The sequence below is a fragment of the Sinohyriopsis cumingii genome, chromosome 1, assembly GCF_028554795.1.
Source record: "Sinohyriopsis cumingii isolate HCF-2022 chromosome 1, ASM2855479v2, whole genome shotgun sequence".
Lineage (NCBI taxonomy): Eukaryota > Metazoa > Mollusca > Bivalvia > Unionida > Unionidae > Sinohyriopsis > Sinohyriopsis cumingii.
The window spans coordinates 27,971,020-27,995,163 of NC_142961.1; the positions used below are offsets into that span (position 1 = coordinate 27,971,020).

Sequence of the window (24,144 nt, forward strand, 5' to 3'; positions counted from 1 at the left end):
CCGTCTCAATAAGGAAGCCAATATTTTCCCCTTGATTTAACCAGTTTTCAGTAAGGTGTAACATCATACACTCCTATTGTAATGCTGGAAAACATCCATTCAGAAGTCCACACATGTGATTCAAGACCTATGCAGTAACGGTAAACACTGTGTTCAACTTAAAGTATTAAAGTTTACCTGAACCTTTGTTACATCCAACAGTTTCACAAAATGCAGTTCCAAACATTACAGAGCTCAATGGCTTCTCGACATCTCTCAACTTGATGTAATTCCTTCCTGCCTTATTCCAATGAATCTGAATATTCCCTTTTTATTTGATTCTACTATTAAAACATTCAATGAAACAGTGTATCCCCCAGGGGTGTAAAATTGAGGGTACAAAAAACCCTTTGGTGTCAAAACTGGGGGTCAAATAAAAAATGTGGGGGTCAAAAATGTACTGACATTTTCATACGACTCATACTTTTTCAGCTATTGCAACTTGCACTACTCTCTCTCTCTCTCTCTCTCTCTAAACATACAAATACACCAACATGCACAATTAACAAACAAATGCATTGTCCATTCAAAGAATAATTTTATTAGTTCATTTTTCTTTTGAAGTCGTACTTTTAAGTTTCATCAACAATATTATAGCACAACACATTACATATAAGCCAATACAAAAAGCCAAACAAATCTTTTTAACCATAGGTTTCATTGTACTTCGTCCTAGAATACATTTATCCAAATATCAATGTGGATACTGATTCATCTTCTTTCTAATAAGTTATACTTGAACTTTAAGATCTTTCTTTTATTGCAGTAAAAGTTAAAAACCAACAAAATCTGCAATGACCCGCTGACTTTGTAATTCAAATAACGCATTTGTCTCTGCAAGTTTACTGATTTCTATGTTGTGAAATAATGTCTTAGGTTATAATGTGTTCTCCAGATATCTTATGGTGAAGGAGGGCCTATTTTTAAAAATTCTAAAATCCTGTCACGAAAGGATTATTCACTTTTGCAGTCGTTGCAATCACCCATCAGAAGTCACACCGGTAATCATAATGAATATTCCAGTCAAGGGAATAATTTTCTCCATTTTTCATTAAAGTTAGATCCACAGTTACTCTTTTGTGTTCTGCTTCTTTCACTTTCTTCGCTAATGCTTTTTAGTGCATGACGTTTAAATCTGGCGATCCCTTTCTAGTGCAACGAGCCTTGATGTTAAATATCTAGAACAGCTTGCTGAGCTCAGTGGAAATCGCGAGATTAGGGGAAGCTACTCCGTCATAACAGTGCCTATGCTAGTCTGGTTCATTGTTTTTTATGTTCCCTGCATTGCACTTTGCTATACGAATAAAGGAGCGCAAGGCAGGGAGCAAACAAAGCGGGGAACCAGTCAATGCCTATAAGCAAAGTATATACAATGCCATCCATCGTCCAATACATGGGTATTAAATAAATCATGATCATATTATGAAAATCATTTGCGTCAAAAAAACGCACGGTAACAAAATGTGTGCGTCAATTTTCTCCAGCGTGCGTCCCTGACGCACATATGTGCATAAAGGGAAACACTGATGAAAATTATTGTCCCTTTTGTACTGACCTGTCACTTGTTGGATGCCATTTGTAAAAAACTAAACAAAACTTTGATCATCACAAAATATGTGCAGTTTAAAGCATCTCAGGGACACCAGTAAAATTAGTCTGATTCCCACATTAATTCACTGAATCTAATATGAAACCCTAATCCAAATAAAAATGACCAAGCCAGTATCCAGATTTTACTGCAATCTTATTTCTGTAATTTGTGTTTTTATTCCATAAGTCTGTATTTTAGGAGTAATTTCTTTAAGACTTAAGGCAAAATTGTAAGGTTTAGCAGTCTGCAGATGTCAACAGAAGGTGGTGGTAAACATCGTTACAACCTAATGAAAAGTCCACATGTCTTCCTTCTCTAACACCTGCATTGATTGGTGAGACAGTGAAGGCAACCCCAAGAGATGTTAATGACCCAGTGCAACTTGTTAGTGTCCACAAAAATTGACAGTTCATCATTCTGTTTTTGCTCTCAGAGCGAGGCAGGATTATTTCACCTCTCCTTCATGAGAGATGTGGACTGATCTAGCGGGGCTCTCAATTGGGAGCTGGAAACATATGCTGGGAAGTGTCATTGATCCCTCTCAAATAATACCTCCACCCCCAATAGAAGTACGTGTCTTTCTTATCCCAGAAACCTTGATTATGAAGCCTGGTGACTTCCTTACACCAACTACTGAACCCTACGTACAGTATGGTATTAAACGTGGTCCACCAAAGATGAGGAGAACAAAGCAGAACTCTTCTTTTGGACCTTAAATGCCTATCAATACAAAAAGTCAAAACTTTTCTGGCCAAATTGGACAGTTGTCTGGATGTACACATGCTATGCATGTGAACTAGGTGAAGTACATGTCCAACTTTAACCTTTTACTATACCATCTACCAACATAGAGGCATTACTTAAGGCTTTATTGACAGCTGAAAGGAATCAAAAAAAGAAAGAAAAAAACAATAATCTGGAACAACTACAGGGTAGGAATCACCTACTCTGACACCTGTTAATAATTTAGGGATAGATATAAGAAGCACTGCTTCACCAGCAATGAACCCAAAAAAACCCAGTAAATATCAATGATGAAAGACACTTACACAAAAGAAATCTGGATAAATACAACAAAAAGAAAAGGATACAATTGAGAACAAAAATACCAAAATACCTAAAAGAAGCAAGGCTGAGCAACCAAGAGATATGTAGGATGCATGGTGCCCCCCAAAAAGAAGGATGATATTCCAACTGTGTCAAGTGGACTAAGATAACAGACTAGGAATATATCTTAATCTATACCTCCATATCTGTAACTGAAATGAAATTATTTATATAAATCTGAAAGCAACTAATACCATGTGGCTTTGAAATTTGTTAACATTCCACAGCGCCGTTACTGAAAAGTCAAGTTATATTTGTTTCTATTTTAGCAATGGTAGCCATAACTGATAGCACTGGACAACAAATTTTTACAAAAGTCATGTTACTGAAATAAAATTAGTCAATTCTTATCAATTTTTATGTGCTGAACACGAATATGACAGTCAAATTGCAAAATTGGCTCTAGTTTTTTTGTAATCTGCAAGAAATTAATGTTTACATAACGAAATGCATTCCAATAGTAAAAGGTCAACTGTAATAGCCTACCTATAAAAAATCAAGTCATTGACTACATCTTAGATTTCTTCGCCTGTCTCTTGTACAGCTGTTCGGGAGCATCTCTGAGGAGTGTCCAGCAGTAGTCAGCCAGCATTGTAGTGGACCATTTTCCCTGGTATCTTTGTTCCATTGTTGCGATATCTTGATGAAAACGTTCGCCGTGTTCATCACAAACAATACCACAGTTGCTAGGAAAGAAATCCAAATGGGAATGAAGGAAGTGAATCTTTAGAGACATATTGCAGCCAAGTTTCTTATACTTCATCAACATGTCTTCTACTAGTTCCTTATAGTTTTCTGCCCTAACATTTCCGAGGAAGTTTGTAGAAACTAGGCGAAAAGCATTCCATGCTTGTTTCGCGTCACCTTCCAGCAAGTTGTTGAACCGGTCATCTTTGAAAAGCTCTCGAATCTGAGGACCCACAAAAACTCCCTCTTTAATCTTTGCTTCGCTGAGTCGAGGGAATTTTTCATGCAGGTATCGGAATGCTGGCAAAGTCCGGTCAATGGCTTTCACGAAGTTCTTCATCAAACCTAGTTTGATGTGAAGGGGTGGTAGCAAGATTTTCTGAGCCTCAACCAGAGCTGGGTGTTGGATATTCTTCTCTCCAATGGCTACATTCTGCCTGTGAGTCCATTCCTTCCTCATGTAGTGCATTTCCCTTGCTCGGCTATCCCACTCGCATAAGAAACACATGTATTTTGTATATCCTTGCTGCAGTCCCATTAAAAGGGCAACTACCTTCAAATCACCACAGAGGTGCCAGCTGTACTTGTTATACTCAATGGAATTCAGTAGCTGCCTTAAGTTATCGTATGTCTCTTTCATGTGGACAGCATACGCTACTGGAATAGATGGAAGAATGTTTCCATTGTGCAAAAGCACAGCCTTGAGACTCAGTTTCGAAGAGTCCACAAATAGTCTCCATTCTTGTGGGTCATGAGTGATTTTTAAAGCATTCATGAGGCCCTCAATATCGGAACAGAATATCAGATTACTTTCCTTTCTGAAGAAAGGCTCCAATTGCTGGTGGCGCTTTCGATATGCAGTAATTGTGACATCTTCTTCTAGAAGATTCCATTGTTGGAGTCTTGATCCTAGCAATTCTGCCTTGTTCTTTGAGAAGTCCAAATCACGAATCAGGTCATTTAGTTCTTCCTGTGTTATTCTGTGTGGGGTTGATGATGCACCACAGTGAAAATCTGGATCACTGCATGCTGATGGACCAGGAGAAGAACAGGTCGACTCACCTTTGTCTTCGTCAGATGAATCAAGAGAATATTCTGCTGGAGGTTCTGGAATAGGAAGTCCCTCACCATGTGGAACTGGTCTCAATGCAGACGGAATGTTTGGGTAGACTATTCTCGACTTCTTTCGCTTTGTTATTCCGCCGGAAAGAGGAGGAACCAAGCAGAAGTAACAGTCATTTAGGTGGTTGCTTGGCTCTCTCCACACCATTGGGACTGCAAACGGCATTGATGACCTTTTGCAATTCAACCACTGTGAAAGCTGTGTTGTACATGTAGCACAGCATATATGCGGAGCCCAAGGCTTGTCTTGGTCACCAACCTTGCATCCGAAGTAAAGATGATATGCCTTCTTCACTTGAGAATTGATACTTTTCTTCTGGTTGGCAAATGTCACTTCCCCACAAATATAGCAAAAATTGTCCGCGGTATTAACACACTTTCGAGGCATTACTGTTCTTTATTGTACGTAAATGGATAAAATAATAAGTTTTATGTAACAGTAGCTTGAACTGTCTCGCACAACGTCTAAAATATTTTAAATGCTGAACCTATCTGATTGGGCTTTATATAGTACACTGCTTACGTCAGCTTCAGCAGCCGCCTGGCATCAGTATAATAGGCCTACACATGTATAGTACACTGCTGACGTCAACTTACTTCAGCAGCCGCATGGCATTAGTATTGCATTGCATCAGAAAATGATGCAATCAACTGTGGATGATGTGAGCATGATGGTATTATGCAATGTTACATCATTATTCCAGATGTTGCTGCAGTCCTACTGGAGAAATTTACACAGTGAAACATAGAAAATGAGGTATATGAATGTCTTCAAAACGAGAGCCAATACAAATTTTTCACGGTTATATTCGTGTTCGGCACACCAAAATACTACAGATTAGGGCCTTTTCAAGTCAGTAATGATTTCACTGTTGACCAGTGTAGTGGATCAGTGGTTTTGTGCAAATTTATAAGGACTTTATGCCAAGTTGCTTTTTGTCCAGTACAATCTAATTATGGGGAAAAAGTCTTTAAAGGTATTCTAATTTTAGTAATAGCTGCCATATATGACAGCTGATCAGCATCAGTATTATAAATCTGAAACTATTCTATATAATGATGCTTTCTGGTAAAATTGGTTAAATTCTGTCTAATGATTCTAGAGAATTTATTTTAAAACTTTTCAAGTTCAAGTAACAGTTGCCATACTGGATGGCAAAATTAGCATCATTTGTAACAACAGGCTCAAGTAAGCCTTATATCACTCAACTGGTTAGTTAACATATCAGCATATGAATGCAAATTCACACCTACATTAAAATGTAAGCTGTGATTTATTTGCTTTCCCAGACCATTATATATATATATATATATATATATATATATATATATATATATATATATATATAATGTCAAGGTCACTCACATTTTCTCACACTGGCATGATTATTTACTAACTGAAGCACATTTTGACTAATAAGGGCTATTGATACTCTAACTTATCATTTACACATCAGTTGTAATTTATGTAGGTATCTGGGAATAGCTAACATTCAGGTCCCTAACCCAGCCTTGAGCAGTTTGTTAGCTGGCTAGAGATTGTTTTGATGCATGTCACTGTCTTTAGGTAAGGCGTTAATTGTTAATAACTTGTGAGATTCATCAACAGGTGTGTCTGTAAATAAAAAGCACTCTGCACTAATGATTGACCAAAAGGATTCATTCAAAGCATGATCAATGAACTGAAAACATACTATCCACATGTAGCATTTATGGTATGTTGTATATGTGGTAAGTAACAGGAGACCAATACGTAAATACTGCTTGGTAAACAATTATAAGGTTAAAAATAATGGATCTCAATCTCAAAGGTCAGGCTGTCAACTATTTTGATGCATATCTGTGATTTCAGTGTGACTACATTGATAAAATTTGTGTTCACAAATCTTTAGTTGCAATTATAAACTAATCATTACAAAAATTACAGCTTTCATTATTCTTAATTAAATCTGCATGATCATCTGAACAGTAATTGGAAAGATAATAAATAATATTATGTAGGAAATTAAAATAATGCAGATATGTTATTGGTTGTTTAAAATCTCTCTCTCTTCTTTTAAAAATCTAGCTATCTCAAAACTATTTCTATGTGATCAGTTTTTGGGCAAACTCAATTTTCCAAGCAGCAAGCTATCTATTAGAAAATTTGTAAATCCCATATATATATATCAGAAAATTGCAAGTAAAGATTTGTTTTTTAAGGGGTATTCCCTAACGAGTATACTGTGACAGTCCAAAGGGAGGCAGTTTATCATTTGAATAGTCCTCAAAACTGATACTGTTGATCGCAATTTATATAAATAACTTCCTTGAAGCTAGTCGAAGTTTTGTTTCTTCATCTATATTTGATACCACATCAGCTTCATTTGTCCGATACTGTAAAAATCACACTGCTAGGTTATTCTGCATCAAAGTAAGTTTGTCAAATTTTGTTGTGTAGAAAGCTTTTCTCCTTTTATGAATGGCAGAACAGCCAAATTTGTATCAATCTGAAAATAAGTTATTTATACACCATTTAAAGCAAAGGCAATCAGAGTTGATAGTCCATCCAATAATTACCAGTTTTTTGAAAGAGTTTAAGAAAAAAAAACTCCACCATCTCTATGCATGTCCTGACGGAGTTGCCATGATGGCTTGTGGAGAACTGTTCTGCACACCATGCTTTCTCATGTAGTCATCGAGGATGACCACCGCAAAGTGGATGTGTCTATCAAATGAGCATAGTTTAATGTGTATGACCCCTGCAAGCATGGGCGGGGGGGGGCAATTTATCAACATTGTTATCAGATGATTATACATATTTCCTAGTTCTAATGAAGATTATGTAACAAATATAATGCAAAATCAAATTTTAGATAATATTAACACAGTCACAATGCCTCGAAAACTGAACTAATCCTACTGTACTTTTTTTATTTACAAAAGACCTTGGCACCTTCTGCAATAAATATATGCTTTTACTTTATTCAAAGAAATCTGAACAAACTTGACACACTGTCTTGACAACTTGTTGATGTTCTCTTGAACAGTGCAAAGTTATCTTACTTTTTAAACATGAAAAGTAATCCTATGAGGTATGTACATATAAATTACTGATGATAGCTGCTTCTGTTAAAATAAAAACAATAAAACTGAAAACACTGAATTTACACTTAAATGTGAATAACATATTTAGTCCTTGAAAAGTAATGACCCAGTCACAAGGCTGAATACGCATGTACAAAGCTAAGAACTTTAGTTCAATTTTGACTGCAATTATACTGTATGGGACTGGTTATTTAATTTTTTGTTCTGTCCGATTCGGACATTTGTTTAAAAAATTCTTTCATTCATCAAAAGATAAAATTATTTCAAATAATATAACCCTTTGGAAACTTAAATGATCTCTCCCTAATAAAGAATTAGCTTGAGTGGATTTTTTCTGCAGAAATATAGTGACCACTGTAAACACTTTTATAAAATTTTAGCATCAGAAGACGATGTCAACTTCAGCATGAGAAAAGTGCATTTCTAACAAGAAGCACAAATTAGCATCCCATCATTAAGAGTGAAAGTTTGGTGAATGTTCCTAATTAATCTGACCTCGGCATATTGTTGAAATGAATACTAATTTGGAACATTATCAAATCTTAAATGTTCAATAAATTTAAGGCATTCTGAGTGGTTGCATCTACATGTCCTATTTTCTGTTCTCATAAGGAAAAATATATAAACAAATTTGTATCATGATCTTTATGCAAATAAAAGACCTATCAGTAGCAGTAATACCAAGTTTGGTCTCTACATTAATCTCAAATTCGTTTATTGCTTTCTAGTGCACATTACGGAACCCTCTACTTAAAACGAAACAAAAACTTCAAAAAATTCTAACAGATCTATTTAGAGTAAATTTTGCACAATGACTCTTATTTTTTTTGTACAGAAACATTCATTTCCTTATTTCTGTTGCAGTTTATGTAATATACTTTGTGAAGTACATTATGAAATTCAGTATTACCGCACTCTGAAGTGAAAAGGATAATGAATGAGAGACTTCAAACATTTTATACAGCAAAACTGCATTAAAGCTTGACTGATGTGAAAAAATATTGCACAAGTTCTGATAGTTGCAACAAGCACAAGCTGGGCCGGAACATGTCAAATACCTGAAGGGGTGTGGGTGGGGTGTTCCAAAATGTCAAAAGAGCCCTAACTTTCCATGAAAGGGCACCAAAGCAAAATTCTATGTACTCAAAGTGTGCATAATACTCAATAAACATGTGCAAGAATAACATGATGGAAAATTCCAAGTGACAAATGACTATGTTTGTGTGTGTTTATACTTTTTGGGGTGCAGTTGAGATGGGGGCCCTGATGAGTTCTCAGTAATATCTTGTACTATTTCTTCTGACATTCAATCATAGGATTATAGAGGAGTGATTTAAACTTGAGATTTGTACTAAAAAAATGAACACCATGCCATTCCTTTTCTTATCTGAAATAAATTTATCTTGTGAATGATTGAAACAACAAAAAAATCCTGGTCAGAAAGAACAATCTAGTGCCATAAATTAACTGTAATACAGTATGGGGTAATTCAAATGATAAAACACAGCAAAGCTGGCACATTTTCAAAAAAGAGCATTAAGGCTCATACAAATCCAGAAAAAAAGCAAGGAAAATTTAGCTGGTAAGTTAAAAATATTATCTGTTAAAGACCGAATCTGTTTGAGAAAAGCCAAATTAATGTACAGGATATCCCATAATAGTGCTCCCGAATATTTACAATCACTATTCCAGTACAGGCTACCTGGTAATACTCCCCACCTACGATCCATGTCTACCAAACAGTATACAATTCCCAAACCAAATAAGGAATTATTTTAAAAAAAGCAATACTCTGGAACTTTGCTGTGGAATAGTATTCTAGTTGAGATTAGAAATGCCCACTCTATTTCCTTCTTCCAAACCCAATATATCCAGTGACTTCAGAGATGCAGCTAAAATAAATAAATTCCCTTGTATGAGGGCCTCAAGGTAGATTAGTTCTTAGCTAATTCGGTTACCCTCTTTAAATAAGGTCATTATTATTATTATTATTATTATTATTATTAAATGTCCAGTCCATTGCAGTACATGTGTGGTTAAAAAATTGAACAAGCGTGTATATTCAGCCTCATTTAGAGTAATTACAGGATTAGTAAATTCAGAATTTGCTTGTTTTTATTGGGGTTTAAAAAAAATTAAACAAATGTGGATGTCGACTGGAATTTGTCAACACCTTAGACAATTACTTTTCATGTTTAAACAGCTAGATAAATTTACAATGTTTAAGAGAAGATCAATACAATGTACCTATTGTCAAGTCAATGCTTAAGTTTGCTCAGATTTCTCTCAATAAAGTAAAAGTGTAAACATATTGTAAAGCAGTCGATCAACCTGCTCTATATGTACAGAAAAGACCACTTTTTTCTTTTATTTTTTAATTGTCCCAATATGCAATATATTTGATAGAAATTGAGATCACCTAATTCTTTAAATGATATCTGATTGTATATCATGCATGACAGCAGTCTCCATTGGGTGGTCATCATTCACTATCAAATGTCAATCATTAAAACTTTGTCGGTAAAAAATCCTTGTTTGAGCTAGATCATAGTTTGAGCTACATATATAAGTGCAACATGCCAAATTGTTTGTGTGATGGAAACACCTATCTCATGCTAACACTGATGTGATTTCTGCTGAAGCCAAGCCAAGTCTTGATTAGAGGGAAATCATTTAAGTTTTTAAAAAAGGGTGGGGGTAAATCCTTAAAAGCTATTGTCTTATTCCAATTTGTGGTATTAAAAAAAGGACACTATGCCATTCCTTGCTTTAGATGAAACAAACTTACCTTGTAATGAATGAGATAATAAAAAAACACAATAGTCAGAATAATAATTTAGCCCGATACAAATAAATGGCCAGTCCCATACAATACATGAGCATTCTGAACTTAATTAGTTGATAGATGTGTACAAGTATATTCAATCTCTTAACTGGGCCGCTAATGCTTAAGGATTAAACACAAGGTTCATGTTTAAGTGTAAATTCAGTGTTTTCTTTTAATGTTGCTGCAACATGGAATTTAACTGTCCATTCCTCAGAGGATTACTTTTCATGTTTAAACAGAAGGACAAATTTACACTGTTCAAGAGAAGCTCAGTGAGGTGGACCTCTCAAGTCACTGCACAATATTTCTAAATATACGAAATATACAAGACTTAAAAAATTAATTTGTATTAACTATATATATATATATATATATATATATATATATATATATATATATATATATATAAATAAATATAAAATTGAAGTAAAGATCACTGATTGCTGAAATGATATTTGATTTTAATCACTCATAATGGCTCAGTCTTTGCATTGAGTTGTCTTCATTGATTGGCTGTTGAAATGTCAGTCTATAATGCCAATCAGACTCTCGATAATGGAGATGCCATCTGTGTGCCAGCAGAGGCACAATGGTGATTTGTATTTTATTGCTCTTTCAGGGAGTGTTATTGCAGAGTGAAAGTGGAGGACATTAATTCCCCACTGTAATGTGTGGGGTTCCAACGAAACACATGAGCTGTACTGTATTTTCAGGAGTGTATAAATAATCCAACTAAATAAATTTCTTCAGAAAGGTACAATTCAGCAGCCAACTTTTTATCAGTTTCGCAGGAAATAGCAGACCAAACTTTTAATCAGTGATATTAAAATGAACTATTCTTTCATACACCTTGACTTGCCAAGTTAAGTACAAGACAGAATTACAACAGCATAATTGGCTCATCAGAAATGTAGTTAAGAAAATTGCACTGTGCATACAAAAAATATATAGTTTTGGATAAAAATTTTGCAAGCTTTGTTCCAGGCAGCAAATTCAAACACAAAAAACTCAACAAATCTATACCCACCTTGCATAGCACTTGACGGATGATCCGGATGCTGAACTGGAAAGCCAGCTGCAGGCCGAGGACTGGAGGATTTTGGACTCTTCCTCTGCTCTGGTTTATTTCTGGCCATGACAGCAGTCATATCCGAGTTATTAACTACTGGTCGAAGCTCATCTTTAGCTGTCCAATGCAAAACATTACCTGTGAGATCAGGGACAAGATGCTTCATATCAGGTTTTGATCTCATTGGGTCAGACTTCATATTTAAATGTCTATGGAGATAAGCCATATCTGTTTCATTTGCAATATTTCTATGAGTAACTTCCCCTGCCATTGCATATCCAACTGTCATAACTTTAGACTCCAACTTTGTGGTTGGCATTTGCTTTGGTAAAGAAGAATTTAAAATATGGGATTTGGCACATTCATCTAAATTAGTCTGACCAGACTTGAAGTCATTATCACCAGGTTCAGATGGTGTATCATCAGACCGCTCTGATGAACTACCCACTCCAGAGTCATTACTGTATGATTTTAGACTCGTGTCCACATGAGTTCCTGATGAAACTGTGACAGGCTCAGATACAATATGTCCCTCCACAGCTGTAATACTGTGGCTAGAGTTTTCAGAGTCCACATCAGAGTGCCCCTTGTTATCTGGTGAGCCAGACAACAAGGTGCCTGCATTGTTTTGTTTCACCTGGAGTAAAGGTTTGTTGAGCAATTGTAAAGGAGGAATAGTTTTACTTGACAATGAATTCATCTCATGAGAATGACCTAAACTGTGTTGCAAATCTATGTGGGGTCCTGCATGACCCCCTATCGTATGTCTCCGCTCTAGTCCACCATCAGGAGTAACTTTATTTCTCTCTCGAATCAGTTCCAATGAATATCTGACAGGATCACTCACTGAAAGTACTCGTTCGTCAGAATCACTGATACCAGCTTTCTGTAGTGTCCTCAACCCCACTGGCAAAGAATCAAGTGGTCTCAATTTTTTCTCCTGTAATAGCTGTTGTTGTTCTTGCTGCTGTTGCTGAAGTACATTTGAATGAAATAACTCTAAATGACCAGAGTCAAAAGATTTACTTACAAAATCAGTTCTTATAAAATCCTTAACTGTATGATCTTTCAACACAGTATTTACTGCTGTCTGGTAAGAGAGTGCAAGCTGTGGAGAAGATTGGGGAGTCTTTGGAGCATCTCTCTCCATTTGCTCCTTTTCAGCCATTAATTTAACACTATCTGTCCTTACTTGTCGAATGATTGAATCAATACTATTAATAGGTATTGAAGAAAAAGTTGATTTAGACATGCTTGTATTTCTAGCGGATTTCAAAGGGGTCTCCCCACCACTTTCACTTTTAGTTGGACTTAAATCTGACAGATTCTCCATGGGTTCCAGAAGACCCGTATAAGGATTAACAATTTTACCAGCAGTACTTTCAGGACTCTCATGCTCCACTTTTCGAATTTTTGGACTTGGTGTTGAACTTTGTGCCACAGATGTCATACCATTCCCAACTCCGAGTCCTGTGAAACTGGAATCATTCATAAGGGAACTGTAACTACCCTGATTAGATACTGAAGGAACAGACGAAGGCAAAGGCTGCATGACAATAGGGACTGGCTGTGACAGTGTACCTGTTGTGGGATTAGCTGATGTCTGAGTTGGATTTGGTACACTCTGATTTGCCACTTCTCCAGAAGTAGATTTTGATTTTGATTTTGCCTTTCCTTCCTTTGGCTTCCTTGATTTCTTCTTCTTTTTTGGTTTTTCATTAGGGTCCATTCCAGTAATCTTTCCAGCCAGTATATTGTTAAACCCACCCAAGGAGGGGTCAGTCTGAAGAAGGTTCACTAACAGAGGACTTGTAGCAGAAGACCCAGGCCTATGAGAGTTAAACTTGTTTATCATTGAGCTGCCATGAGGATAAGGAGGGGGAGGGGGCAGACCCATGAATGAATTCCCTCTTCCCACTGGGAAATTCTGTTGTATTCCCGGAGGAATTCCGGGGGTCTGAGTAGGCAATTTTTGTCCTGGACTCCTACTAGGACTCAAGGGGTTAAAATTAGGACTAGAACAAGGTGGATATCCAAATGGAGGTGTTCCATGAATAGCACTGCCACCTTGTACTGAGGGGCTGGGGAGGACATTGTTACTTCGAAATGGGCCTTGATCACAAGTGGCCCCAAGAATATCTGGGTTTTTGAAGATATCACTAGAGGAGCCAGAGGAACCAAATATGGAGTCAAATATAGATGACCCCGGACGAAGGTATTCAGTAATGTTTTTCTTTGATGCTTCTAAGCTTTCCTGTCCTGGTCCAGGAGCACCAAGTTCATCTAACTTTTGAATCTTTGAATCAAACACAGGTTTTGGTGGACCTGGTACTGATGAATCTGATGTCTTAAACACCAAGTGAGTTCTTTCATTATTTTTTCCAGCAATTGTAAGTGATATATGCTGATCACCTTGAATTTGCACACCAAGAACACCCAATTCCCTTAGCCTTGCACTGCCTTGCTGAGCCAACTGTCTGAGCCTGCCTGCAGCCTCACGAGGGATGTTAAAGGTCACTCGTACACTATTCCAAGGTTCAACCTTTTTCAAAATCAGTTTGTTCTTTTCTGAAAAATAGGAAAAACAAACCAATTTAAACAACCTGTACAAAGATAATACTTTGTTCAAGGTACATCAAATTAATTCTCTGCTTCTTGTTTAAAACTGTAAAGCAGGGATGAGCAAATTCTTCTGGCATGCAGTCTGGATAAGCAACTTTTAAAGACATACCCTATGATGTATAGGGATTCAAGAAATTCAAACATACATCATTATCACTTGTGTCATGAATGTATTAATTTCTTGAATAAATATTCACATTTCTGCATTATAAGCTTTGAATCTGTCATTGCTGACTCATACTACAGCATGGTTGATTGCAATTTCAATACATGGTTATTTGACAAATAAATTGTGGCTGTGTAAATGTTTTCTGATTTTTAATGGTGCAATAGCATTGTCTCTACATATTCAGTTAAGTGGTTTATGAAAAGTGGTTTAAATATCATTTTTAATTTTTGTAATGGTAGTCATATTTAATGATGAATCATCTATAAATTTGAAAGATCTTCATGACAGAATACTTTCTAGGTCAAATTTAATGCAGTAGTTTGGAAGAAATAGTCATTGAAGACTTTAATTTTAGTAATGGTAACCACTGTGAATCAGCATCCTTTGTAGAGACATGAAAAGGCCTTTAAACCAGAATTCTTGATGCTTTCCGTTAAGTTTGGTTAAATTCTGTTTCAGTTTTGGAAAAGAAATTGTTGTTCTGTTATCATTTTTGAAGAAATGTAGAAGACTGATGAAAGGATATCTTTTTTCACAACTGTCAAATCGTGTTCAGCAGTGTTTTTGAGATGTTTCATAAATGTTGATAATGGTGACCATATTTGATATCAGACTAGAATTATTTGAAAGCATTTAAGGTATTCATGACAGGATACCTTTTTAAAAACAATTCTGAAGAACACTGTTAAAAGATCTTTGAAAAGTCATTTAAAGGTCTGTCTTTTTTTAGAAATGATGCATAACTTGTAGTGAAACAGTATTGTATGAACAAATCTTCAAGAATACCTGGCTGCTATTGTCAAATTCTGTTGACCTGTGAGTTCTTTTTAGATTTGCCTTTAGTAACACAGTGGTCATATTTGATGACCAATGGCAACATCTGCACAAAACTTAAAGTTACCTATGCCAGGATGCCACAAGATCCACATATCTAGTGCAGGCATACATTCAACAAGCGAATATGGAGAAACATTAGACAACTTTTGTTCTTTTAGTTCTTCTGGCATGATCTGTAATGGATCTAAGCCCTCTGCCTTCGTAATTGGTAAAACCACACACTCTGAATTCACTGCAAAGTCTTCTTCAAAAGTCTCAAAGAGCAAAATTTCTTTCTTCCCTAATAATGTCAATGCAAAATTATTCTGACAGCACCATCTACTTTGTGAACTTTGCTATCATAAATTTACAAAAGCACACTGTTGATATCTCAAGTGAGAGGCCACCTCACTTCCTGCTAAAAATACAGCACAGTTTTATGCAAGATATTCAAACTAACCTTTCCTTTGTGGCCAATTTTTATTTTTGCAGTAGTTGCAATGATCTGACTGGTTATATGACACAGACCTTTCCAAATAAAATATATTTCACTATGCACTGACCCACCTATAACTAGCATAAAGAGCATATACTGATGAAAATGACATCAGTGAAATTTAAATTGTCTTTGATATTATCAACCATATTGTCTCACTACCCCCTTAATTCTTAATTCACATAAAGGCCTCAACATCCCTTCCACCTTCCCATTGTCTCCTCAAATTTACATTAGTCTAAAAAAATAACCTATTCAGCCCAGTGTTGGCAGGTCTGTGATTAAAGCAAAATTTGCTGCTATATTGTCTTTTAATTTACCAAAAACATCAATGCAAAGCAGTAGACCTGAAAATCATTTCAACATTCATCACTAACCTCCATCCAAGCTAACCAGTCTCAAAGACCAATTTTTACTACAAAACACTAGCATCCTCTCTCCCTCCCCCTCTCTTTCGATTGTGCGATTCGTTAGAACTTGTGCCAGTAATTCTAGAAGTATTTGGGACTTAATTCACAATACTAAGTTCTTTTATAGCATTTTCACTTTGTATTCTAGGGAAATAAATTATTTGTTGAATTTTCCAAAGCTTGTAGCTTCTCACTCTTTCTATTACTTATTTTAAGACCATGGAGTAATGCTACCTTCTTTACCCAAAGTGCAAACTATCCATTGCCAGGTAACTGCATATGAGGGAGTATTAGAGTTATTGTGCTGAAACCACATTTTCTTCTTTCAGTCACACTGACTTTGAAATCTCACCCCAAAATGGATTAGTTTATTCCCTACCTCATCTACAAGCCTTCCACAAAGCTTCGTAGATTGTTGATTGTGGACAAGTCTAGTTATTATGTGGAAATCATTTTTCTATCAGTCACAGTAACTTTGACTTCCAAGTTTTTTATTCCGAAATCAATACTGGGTTTTTCCTTATCCTATGTGCCAGTCATCCACGAAGTTTGGTAAGCAGGGCTTTCCATATCAGCCGAGAAGCTGGGTGATTTACCTGGCTACTGGTACTTTACACCTGGTTACTAAAAAAAAAAAAAAAACTACCTTTATCCCTGTTGAAGGAGGTCCCCCAAACTCCCTGCCTACTTTGGCAACTTGACCTCCAACTTTAAACCTAATGGAAGGCCCTGGTATGTATAAATGGAAGACAACTCTAGCTACAAAAATAAAATTGCTAACGGATGGTCAAATATCATAAGGTGCCCCACCTTTAGGCAGTCCATAATGAATACGTCACAAAGAATGCAATATATATTTGTTCCTTATTCTTCTCTGTCAAATTAAAGCCACAGGATATCCTCACTTACAGTAGCCATTTTTAACTATATTTTAGTGTGCAGAACACTTTTATGCCAAGATGCACAAATAGTGGATGGCAATAGATGAAATGATATTACAACTAGGGTGCACTTAATAAAGTCTGATATGGAGTGTTTCCCATGCATCCAGTTGGTGTCAGTACGTGCACTAGTGATACAATCCAGATCAGGAGTATAAATGGAAAGATGTAAACAATGACAAAGTTGATGCAATAATCCATCTGCTTCTATAAGTGTGGTTATAAAAACCCATAATCCTTACCTGTAAGCAGGAGATCTTTCAGGGAGGCCCGAAAGTCATCTAGTCGGGCCTGGAGATGGGGATCATCAAAGTTGCCCTCACAGGTGAAAACAGTCTCAATGTAGTCCTCTTGGGGACCCATTTTCCTGTACTCAATCACCTGTAATAGAGAATAAAGCCATTTCCAATATTCAGAAACGACACAAAATTCTAAATATCTGCTTTACTAATCATGATGCTTTTTGGGGGGATGTTTTTGGTCATCATCAATAGGTGCATGTCTCTAAGGTCAACATTGAACAAATGTTTGCAGTTGCCTTCTTACCCTCTAAAAACCTCTCAAAATTTTGTGGGGCCTAATCTTACACCACTCTAATTGTAACGGTTTTGAAATTCTTAAAAATCTTTCTGGTGTTTTTTTTTATGTAATTTTGATTAGTTATCAGTAGGGCAAAAGAAAAGCATGTTTCTAACTGACAACTAAGCAACCTGAGTAGATATAAAAATTAAGTGAAAGTGAACAACCAAAGTCTAAATTTCATAAAAATTTACCAAAATTACCTTTTTAATGGCTCATCCGATAAGGGTTCAAGTAGGTAACTGCAAACAAATTTGTATGCTTAGTTTGTAAGATTTCCAATTGTTTCACAGCACTTGTAACCAGAGATATGTGTTCTATGACTCTCAACTTCTCACAGGCTCAACTCTTAAAATGAAACTGCAACATTTTGATCGATTCTTGACCGGCTATTTGAATAATACTTAAATCATTGCAACTAACCTGGTCATGTAAACTGCAAGAAAATAATTCTGAATTGACATTTCCTGCCCTGTAAGTTTTTTTTTTAAATAATGCTGTGGGTTTATAAATATCAATATTAAACTTTGCTGTTCTCTCGGACTACACATGGAATATCAAAGATTTTCCCAGTGGTTAGCATTATGTGATAATCAACAGTAATCATCCAGAATCTTGAACTGATGGTAATTCACTGTTCAGGCTCATCATTTAAGTGTGGTACTGTTTTGTAATATTATTGCATAATCTTTAACATTTAGAAAAACTTTGGTATTGAGTAACAATTCTTCACGTGTTAACTGAACATGCTTCCAATCAGACAGTGTAGTATTTTGGTAATGAGAAAATAGCCTTCAGTAACAATTCATTAGCTAATCAAAGCACAAGGTAATATGTTACCTTCTTACATCTCCATATAATAGATGTGTAATCATCACATCTTCACAGAGTAATGTTATGTGAGAATTCTTTAACTTGGTTTTTTAAAGTATTTCATAATTCTGATCAGTTTCCTCAGCACCAATATTTGATTAACTCTTTGTAAAGGAAATGGAGCTATCAGTGACCCAACATATATCAAACGAATAATAAGACATGAGTTCCGAGAGCTGTTTGGTGAGCTGCATCAAGGTGATGTGGAGCCCCAATATCTCTTACAATGAGCAAAATACTGATGACAATGTATTATTTGCATGAATTTGACAGAAGGTATTACTGAGGCTAGAGAAGTGATAGGCCTAACAAGGAGACTAGCCTATAGGATCATGGACCACTGATACAAGCTGAGAAGAAACGATCTCATGAGTAGGTCTGGTTATTGTTCCAGAGCCTATTTGAGATCGGGGCAATTTGTACAAGGTTTGATCTGATGATTCGGTATTGCCAGGAATGTAGGTCCAGAAGGATCGAAGGCAAAAGTATTATATATGAATTCTGACTGAGAGAAAGTGCATACTGTAATTCAAAGCCTTTGGGTCATTAATGACTGTCATACAGTCAGTTGGAATGATGTAGTGGAACAGGTCCATGCAAGGTGCTGAACCCTAAGGATCACAGGCGAAAGGTGGTAGTCTAAATATATTAGCATGCATGTCATTAACATATTGCAACTGAAATCATAGACAATTAGATTAGGGAGAAAGGATGAGGGATGATATGAGATCAGATGAATTATCCATATTACATCCGTTTCATTCTTTCAGGCACCACCTGAACAGAAATGTATGATATTGGTGTGTAAATCTCATGTCCGTTAATACCATTATTTTTTGGACACCATGTAATCTAACTGTCTATGATTAATTTACTGCTTCGGTGTCAGACCTGCCAACCTTGATGAGTCTGTCTCAGTAAGGCAGTTGATTTTTTTCCCTTAAGACTGACCAGTTTTCAGTAAGGTGTGACAAAATATCAATAACTGCTATTGTAAAGCTGGAAAACATAATTAAAAGTTTGATGCATCGATGATAAAAACAGTATGTTCAACTGAAACGTTTGTAAAGTACATGTAGACTTCATTTACCACTAGTACAGAAGCACAAACTTTAGTTCCAAACCCTATGCAACTCAATGGTTTGTTGCTATCTCTCAACTTGACATAATTCTTGGTAATTCTTTATCCATTTCACATGATGATGACAATCCCATATCCCGCCATGAGACATACTCAAACTGGCACATGATGTGCAATAAACGTAATCATTTCCAGCTTTTATTCACAAGAATCTGAATACTCGTTTTGATTCTTCTGTGTTGATTAATAGAACTTTTCTAGAAGCTTATTTTCACTTTCGTCTTAAACATGCATCGCTTTCTAATGTGATTTTTACAAAAAATTCTATAATCAACATTTTGATCATGTGGATGCTTTGCATGAACAAATAGGTGCAGTTTAATGCATCTGGGCTGTAAAGTTAGTCTGGTTCCCTGACTAATTGTACTAATTTTAATATCAAACACAGATCCAAATCAAACATGGATGAACCAATTATCTGGATTTTTTTGGCAACGATCATTTTTCCGTAGTTTTTGTTTGTATGCCAAAAGTCCATATTTTAAGGATCATTTTTATAAGACTTAAGGCAAAATCGTAAAGGTTGGCAGGTCTGTGGTGGCCTAGTGGTCTGCCTCTGATGAGGAAGGTTGTGGGTTCAATACCTGGCCAAGTCATACCAAAGACTTACAAAAATGGTTCTAACCGCTGCCTCACCTGGCGCTCAGCATTAAAAGGTTAGTGTTAGGACTGGTCGGCCTGGTGTCAGGATAATGAGACTGGGTGGGACATCATGCTCTATGTCTGCAACATAATGTCCTAGTGCTAGGCATCACTATAAACTGACACCATGCAGATATTGTAGCAATATGATTGAAAAATTGTTAAATCTAATTAAAAATACAAATCACACACCCTTCACTTATTCATTGCTCATTCTCTCATCTTTTCTCTTTCCTCAGATCTTTCCTCTTGCTTCCCTATTACTTATTTCTCCCTTTCTTCATTCAATCCTTCACACGTTATTTCCTTTCTTCTAACATTCACACATCACTACATGATGTTTCATTACATCACAGAAAAAGAGAATAAACATGACAATAATTTTTTTTAAAAGGATAACACTAGACACCGTCAATGTGCCTGTCATGTTGCACCACTTCATCTTTTGGATAGATGTCAATCTGTACAGAAGTTCGTATCACGTGCCCTCGTCAAGATGGATAAAGATTTGAGTGGTTTTATTTTGTTTTTTCTTTTTTTTTTTAAAATCTTCCCAACAATTGTTGTCTAGTATGGGGTGCCTCATCATCAAGAGATATTTAGATTTTAGACTTTTTTATTTTTTATTTGTTTCACTTTTGATTTTCTCAACACACGTACACAGATCACTCTTTTTCACCATGTATCAAATGAGTGTTGTTGTTCTGTACTTGATACAAATGATCTGGAACTCATTCATGCTTGAAACAAGTTAGGTCACCTTATCAACATTTAGAGAACCCCATGTTAAAATTCAGTCTCCAGTGCCGGTCATATCCTAGCTGTAACAGTGCTGATATGACAACTGTATTAAAATAAACAAAAACCTTTCTTAACAAGGTATCTATCCATGTGGAAGGTAATGGCCCATATCTGGTATTTCAAAATTAAGTAATATTGGCATTTTAAAATTGGTATTAGTTATTTGAAAACCTTGTCTGAGATGTGATATTTATTTTATAACATCTAATTCTGAACTGTCCTAACTGAATCATGTTCTTCAACTACATCAACAATAATGAAAGCCTGTCTTGGAAATAAGAATGGTTTTATAACTATTTGTTTTAAACACCTGGATGATTTTGAGAATGCTTTTTTCTCTCTGTGTAATTATTGGCCAAACAGCAAGTATGTATCAATCTCATGTAATTACCATGTACCTAATTGATTGATAAACACAACCCATAAGTAGCAAAGTTTTGGTGCATAGACAGCACTACAAAAGATGACTATTACTTCCAAAATAACATCTCACATGAATTTCAAAAGTTCTGTCAATTACAATTATTAACAAATCACCTAACTCATTAACCCCAGGAGGTTTTTGTCATTTTCGTCTAATATTCGAGTAGGAAACACATTTTGAAAGCTATTTCTGAATAGATCCTAAAACATCAACTTCCTGGTGATCTTCCAATAACATACTGCCTAGTTGTGTTAGAAACATTGTTTTCATTGGCTATTTGGCTTGCACAGGAGCAGAAGGGTAAAGTTTGAGTTTTTTGGGTTTTTTTGCTTAACGGACCCATTATTTTCGTATCAAAATCACTCTTTATTCCAAATGCCCATCTTATCCTACTTTTTGCAAAGGTTCATCTGTCTTTTTTTGCAGTTCATACCAGTCTGACTTAAATCTGAGACCAAAAGGTCTAAAACTGGATTCTGACCACAGGCGAATTTTGGGTAGAAAAAAGTCGGGTCAAAAAAATGAGGTCCTTTTTTTTATATCTGTATTTTTAGTGCAACTAGATATTCCAAATTATTTGGTATCATTGTAGAGCTACATCTGTCTACCTTTCTATAATACCACCCACTTTAGTGTATCATAAATGACCTTGATGCTACAGAGCTCGGCATTAGGCTACTACCTCCTGACACGTAAACTCATCACCAGGGGTTAATGTGTTAACATCAGACTTGTTTAGCAAACTTGATTAGACAAGAAGTCAGCCAGACAGTTTGACTGGCCAGTATCATGATTATAGAGATGCTTACTCACTTTGCTAGTGACTGTTAGGAAATGGAATTCAGCAAATCCTGTGTACTTAACAACTATTACAGTTAAAATTTAAATATGAAATATTTCAAACTTGCTTCAAATAATAAAAATTCACATTATCAAACCTGTGCAAGAAACTGAAAGACTAACACTGACTACAAAATGGAAGTGGCATAATCTGACACTGCAATGACAATACCTGTTACATAATAATAATAATAATAATGACTTTATATAGCGCCTAATCTTTAGAAGCTCTCTAAGCTTTACAACATCAAACACCTATAACAAAAAAAACAACATATAATGATATGATTGCAAAAAACACACCATGAAATTAGAAAAAATAAAAATATGCTGAAAATATTTAAGGTAGGAAACAATATTAGGTCTTTAAGTTTGTTCTTGCAGTCGAAATAGGTGAGTTTTAAGAGCACACTTGAATGGGATCACTGTGTCTTTGAGTCTAAGTTCAGTGGGCAATTCATTCCACGTTGCTGGGCCCTGGTATGCAAAAGAACATTGTCCATATGACTGATTTCATAGTGGGAATAATGAGTATACGATTGTCAGAACAGGAGCGTAAGTATCTTGCTGGTGTGTACACATGGGGTGAGGTCAGATAGGTATGTTGGGGGAGTCTATCAGTGATACAACGTAGCATGGAGAACAAATTTTGTATTTGATTCTGGATTGAATAGATAGCCAGTGTAGGGTACAGAGCAGGGGTGTGTGTACTCTGATTGTGGTACTCTAAGGATGATCCAAGCAGCTGTGTTTTGAACTTATTAAAGTTTCTGTAGTAGATATTGTGACAAGGCAGACAGAATTGAATTACAATAGTCCAGTCTTGAAAGTACTAATGAACACATGTTTAAGTGGCATTAACTGAAAGATATTTGTGAATGAAGCTGATGCATTTCAGCTCAAGATATGCCATCTTGCATGTTCATGACATGTTGGTGCAATGTGAGAGTACTGTCGAAAGCAATACCGATGTTTCATACTGTGTGAATTTACTGTTGGTGTTGCTGATATTTATTGTCTGAGGTAATGGATGTAAATGAGAAAGTGTTTTCATTGTCATCAGAATGGACTCAGTTTTATCATCATTCATCTGCAGCTTGTTACATGTCATCCATGATATCACATCAGAAATGCACCTTGGAAGGTAGCATCAACTTCAGTTGAGTGGCTTGATTTGTATATTTGGGTGTCACCAGCATACAAGTGGTGGGAAACTGGCTGATGATATGACACTTGAGAGGAGCTGAATGTATAGAATGAAAAGAAAAGGTCCAAGAACAGACCGCTGTGGAACACCACAACATAGATCAACTGAGCTGGAGTGTACTCCATTTGCATACACAATTTTGTGTCCTGTTGACCAAGTAGGACTTGAACCACAGTAAGGCTGTATCATGAATGCCAAATACAAATACATAAACATTCATTACATATACAAATGTAAAAAAATATATTCATAGACAGCATGCAAGATAAGCGCCAGCCCACTTGTCCAATGCCAGCTTAATCCATCGCTGTCTTGTGCAAAAATGCATCCATCTTGCCAGTTTGATTTTTAGGTATCTAAAGAAAATTTAATATTTATTTTATCATGTTAAAAGAAATAAAAAATATGTGGGAAAAAAACAGGAAGTTGTTTATGATGATGACTTGTGACTATGAAGTACAGCAATCAGATCCACCAGGGGAGATGAGAAGAAAAATAACGCATATAATGTGTTCAATAGATGCAGGTAATATCAGTTAAAAACTCTACTGCAACTATGTGATGTCTAAAAACAAATCTGCTAGCCTGACACTTGGGTCCATCTTGTAATCAAAGTGAGGTGCTCGTCGATCTGATAGCCAGACACCTGGGGCC

The 24,144-nt window shown here is 36.0% G+C and overlaps 1 protein-coding gene across 2 annotated transcripts in view; it reads right to left on the reverse strand.

Annotated features, from left to right (window-relative positions):
- LOC149806592 (uncharacterized) overlaps positions 1-24,144 on the reverse strand; it is an 86,171-nt gene that overhangs the window by 52,695 nt on the left and 9,332 nt on the right. For both annotated transcript variants that reach the window (XM_089955181.1, XM_089955190.1), the window contains exons 2-3: positions 17,226-17,364; positions 11,488-14,097 (exon numbers count right to left, since the gene is read on the reverse strand). In XM_089955181.1, coding sequence (XP_089811307.1) covers positions 11,488-14,097; positions 17,226-17,346 — 2,731 coding nt within the window. In that variant the 5' untranslated portion in view covers positions 17,347-17,364. The remainder of the gene's footprint in view (positions 1-11,487; positions 14,098-17,225; positions 17,365-24,144) is intronic.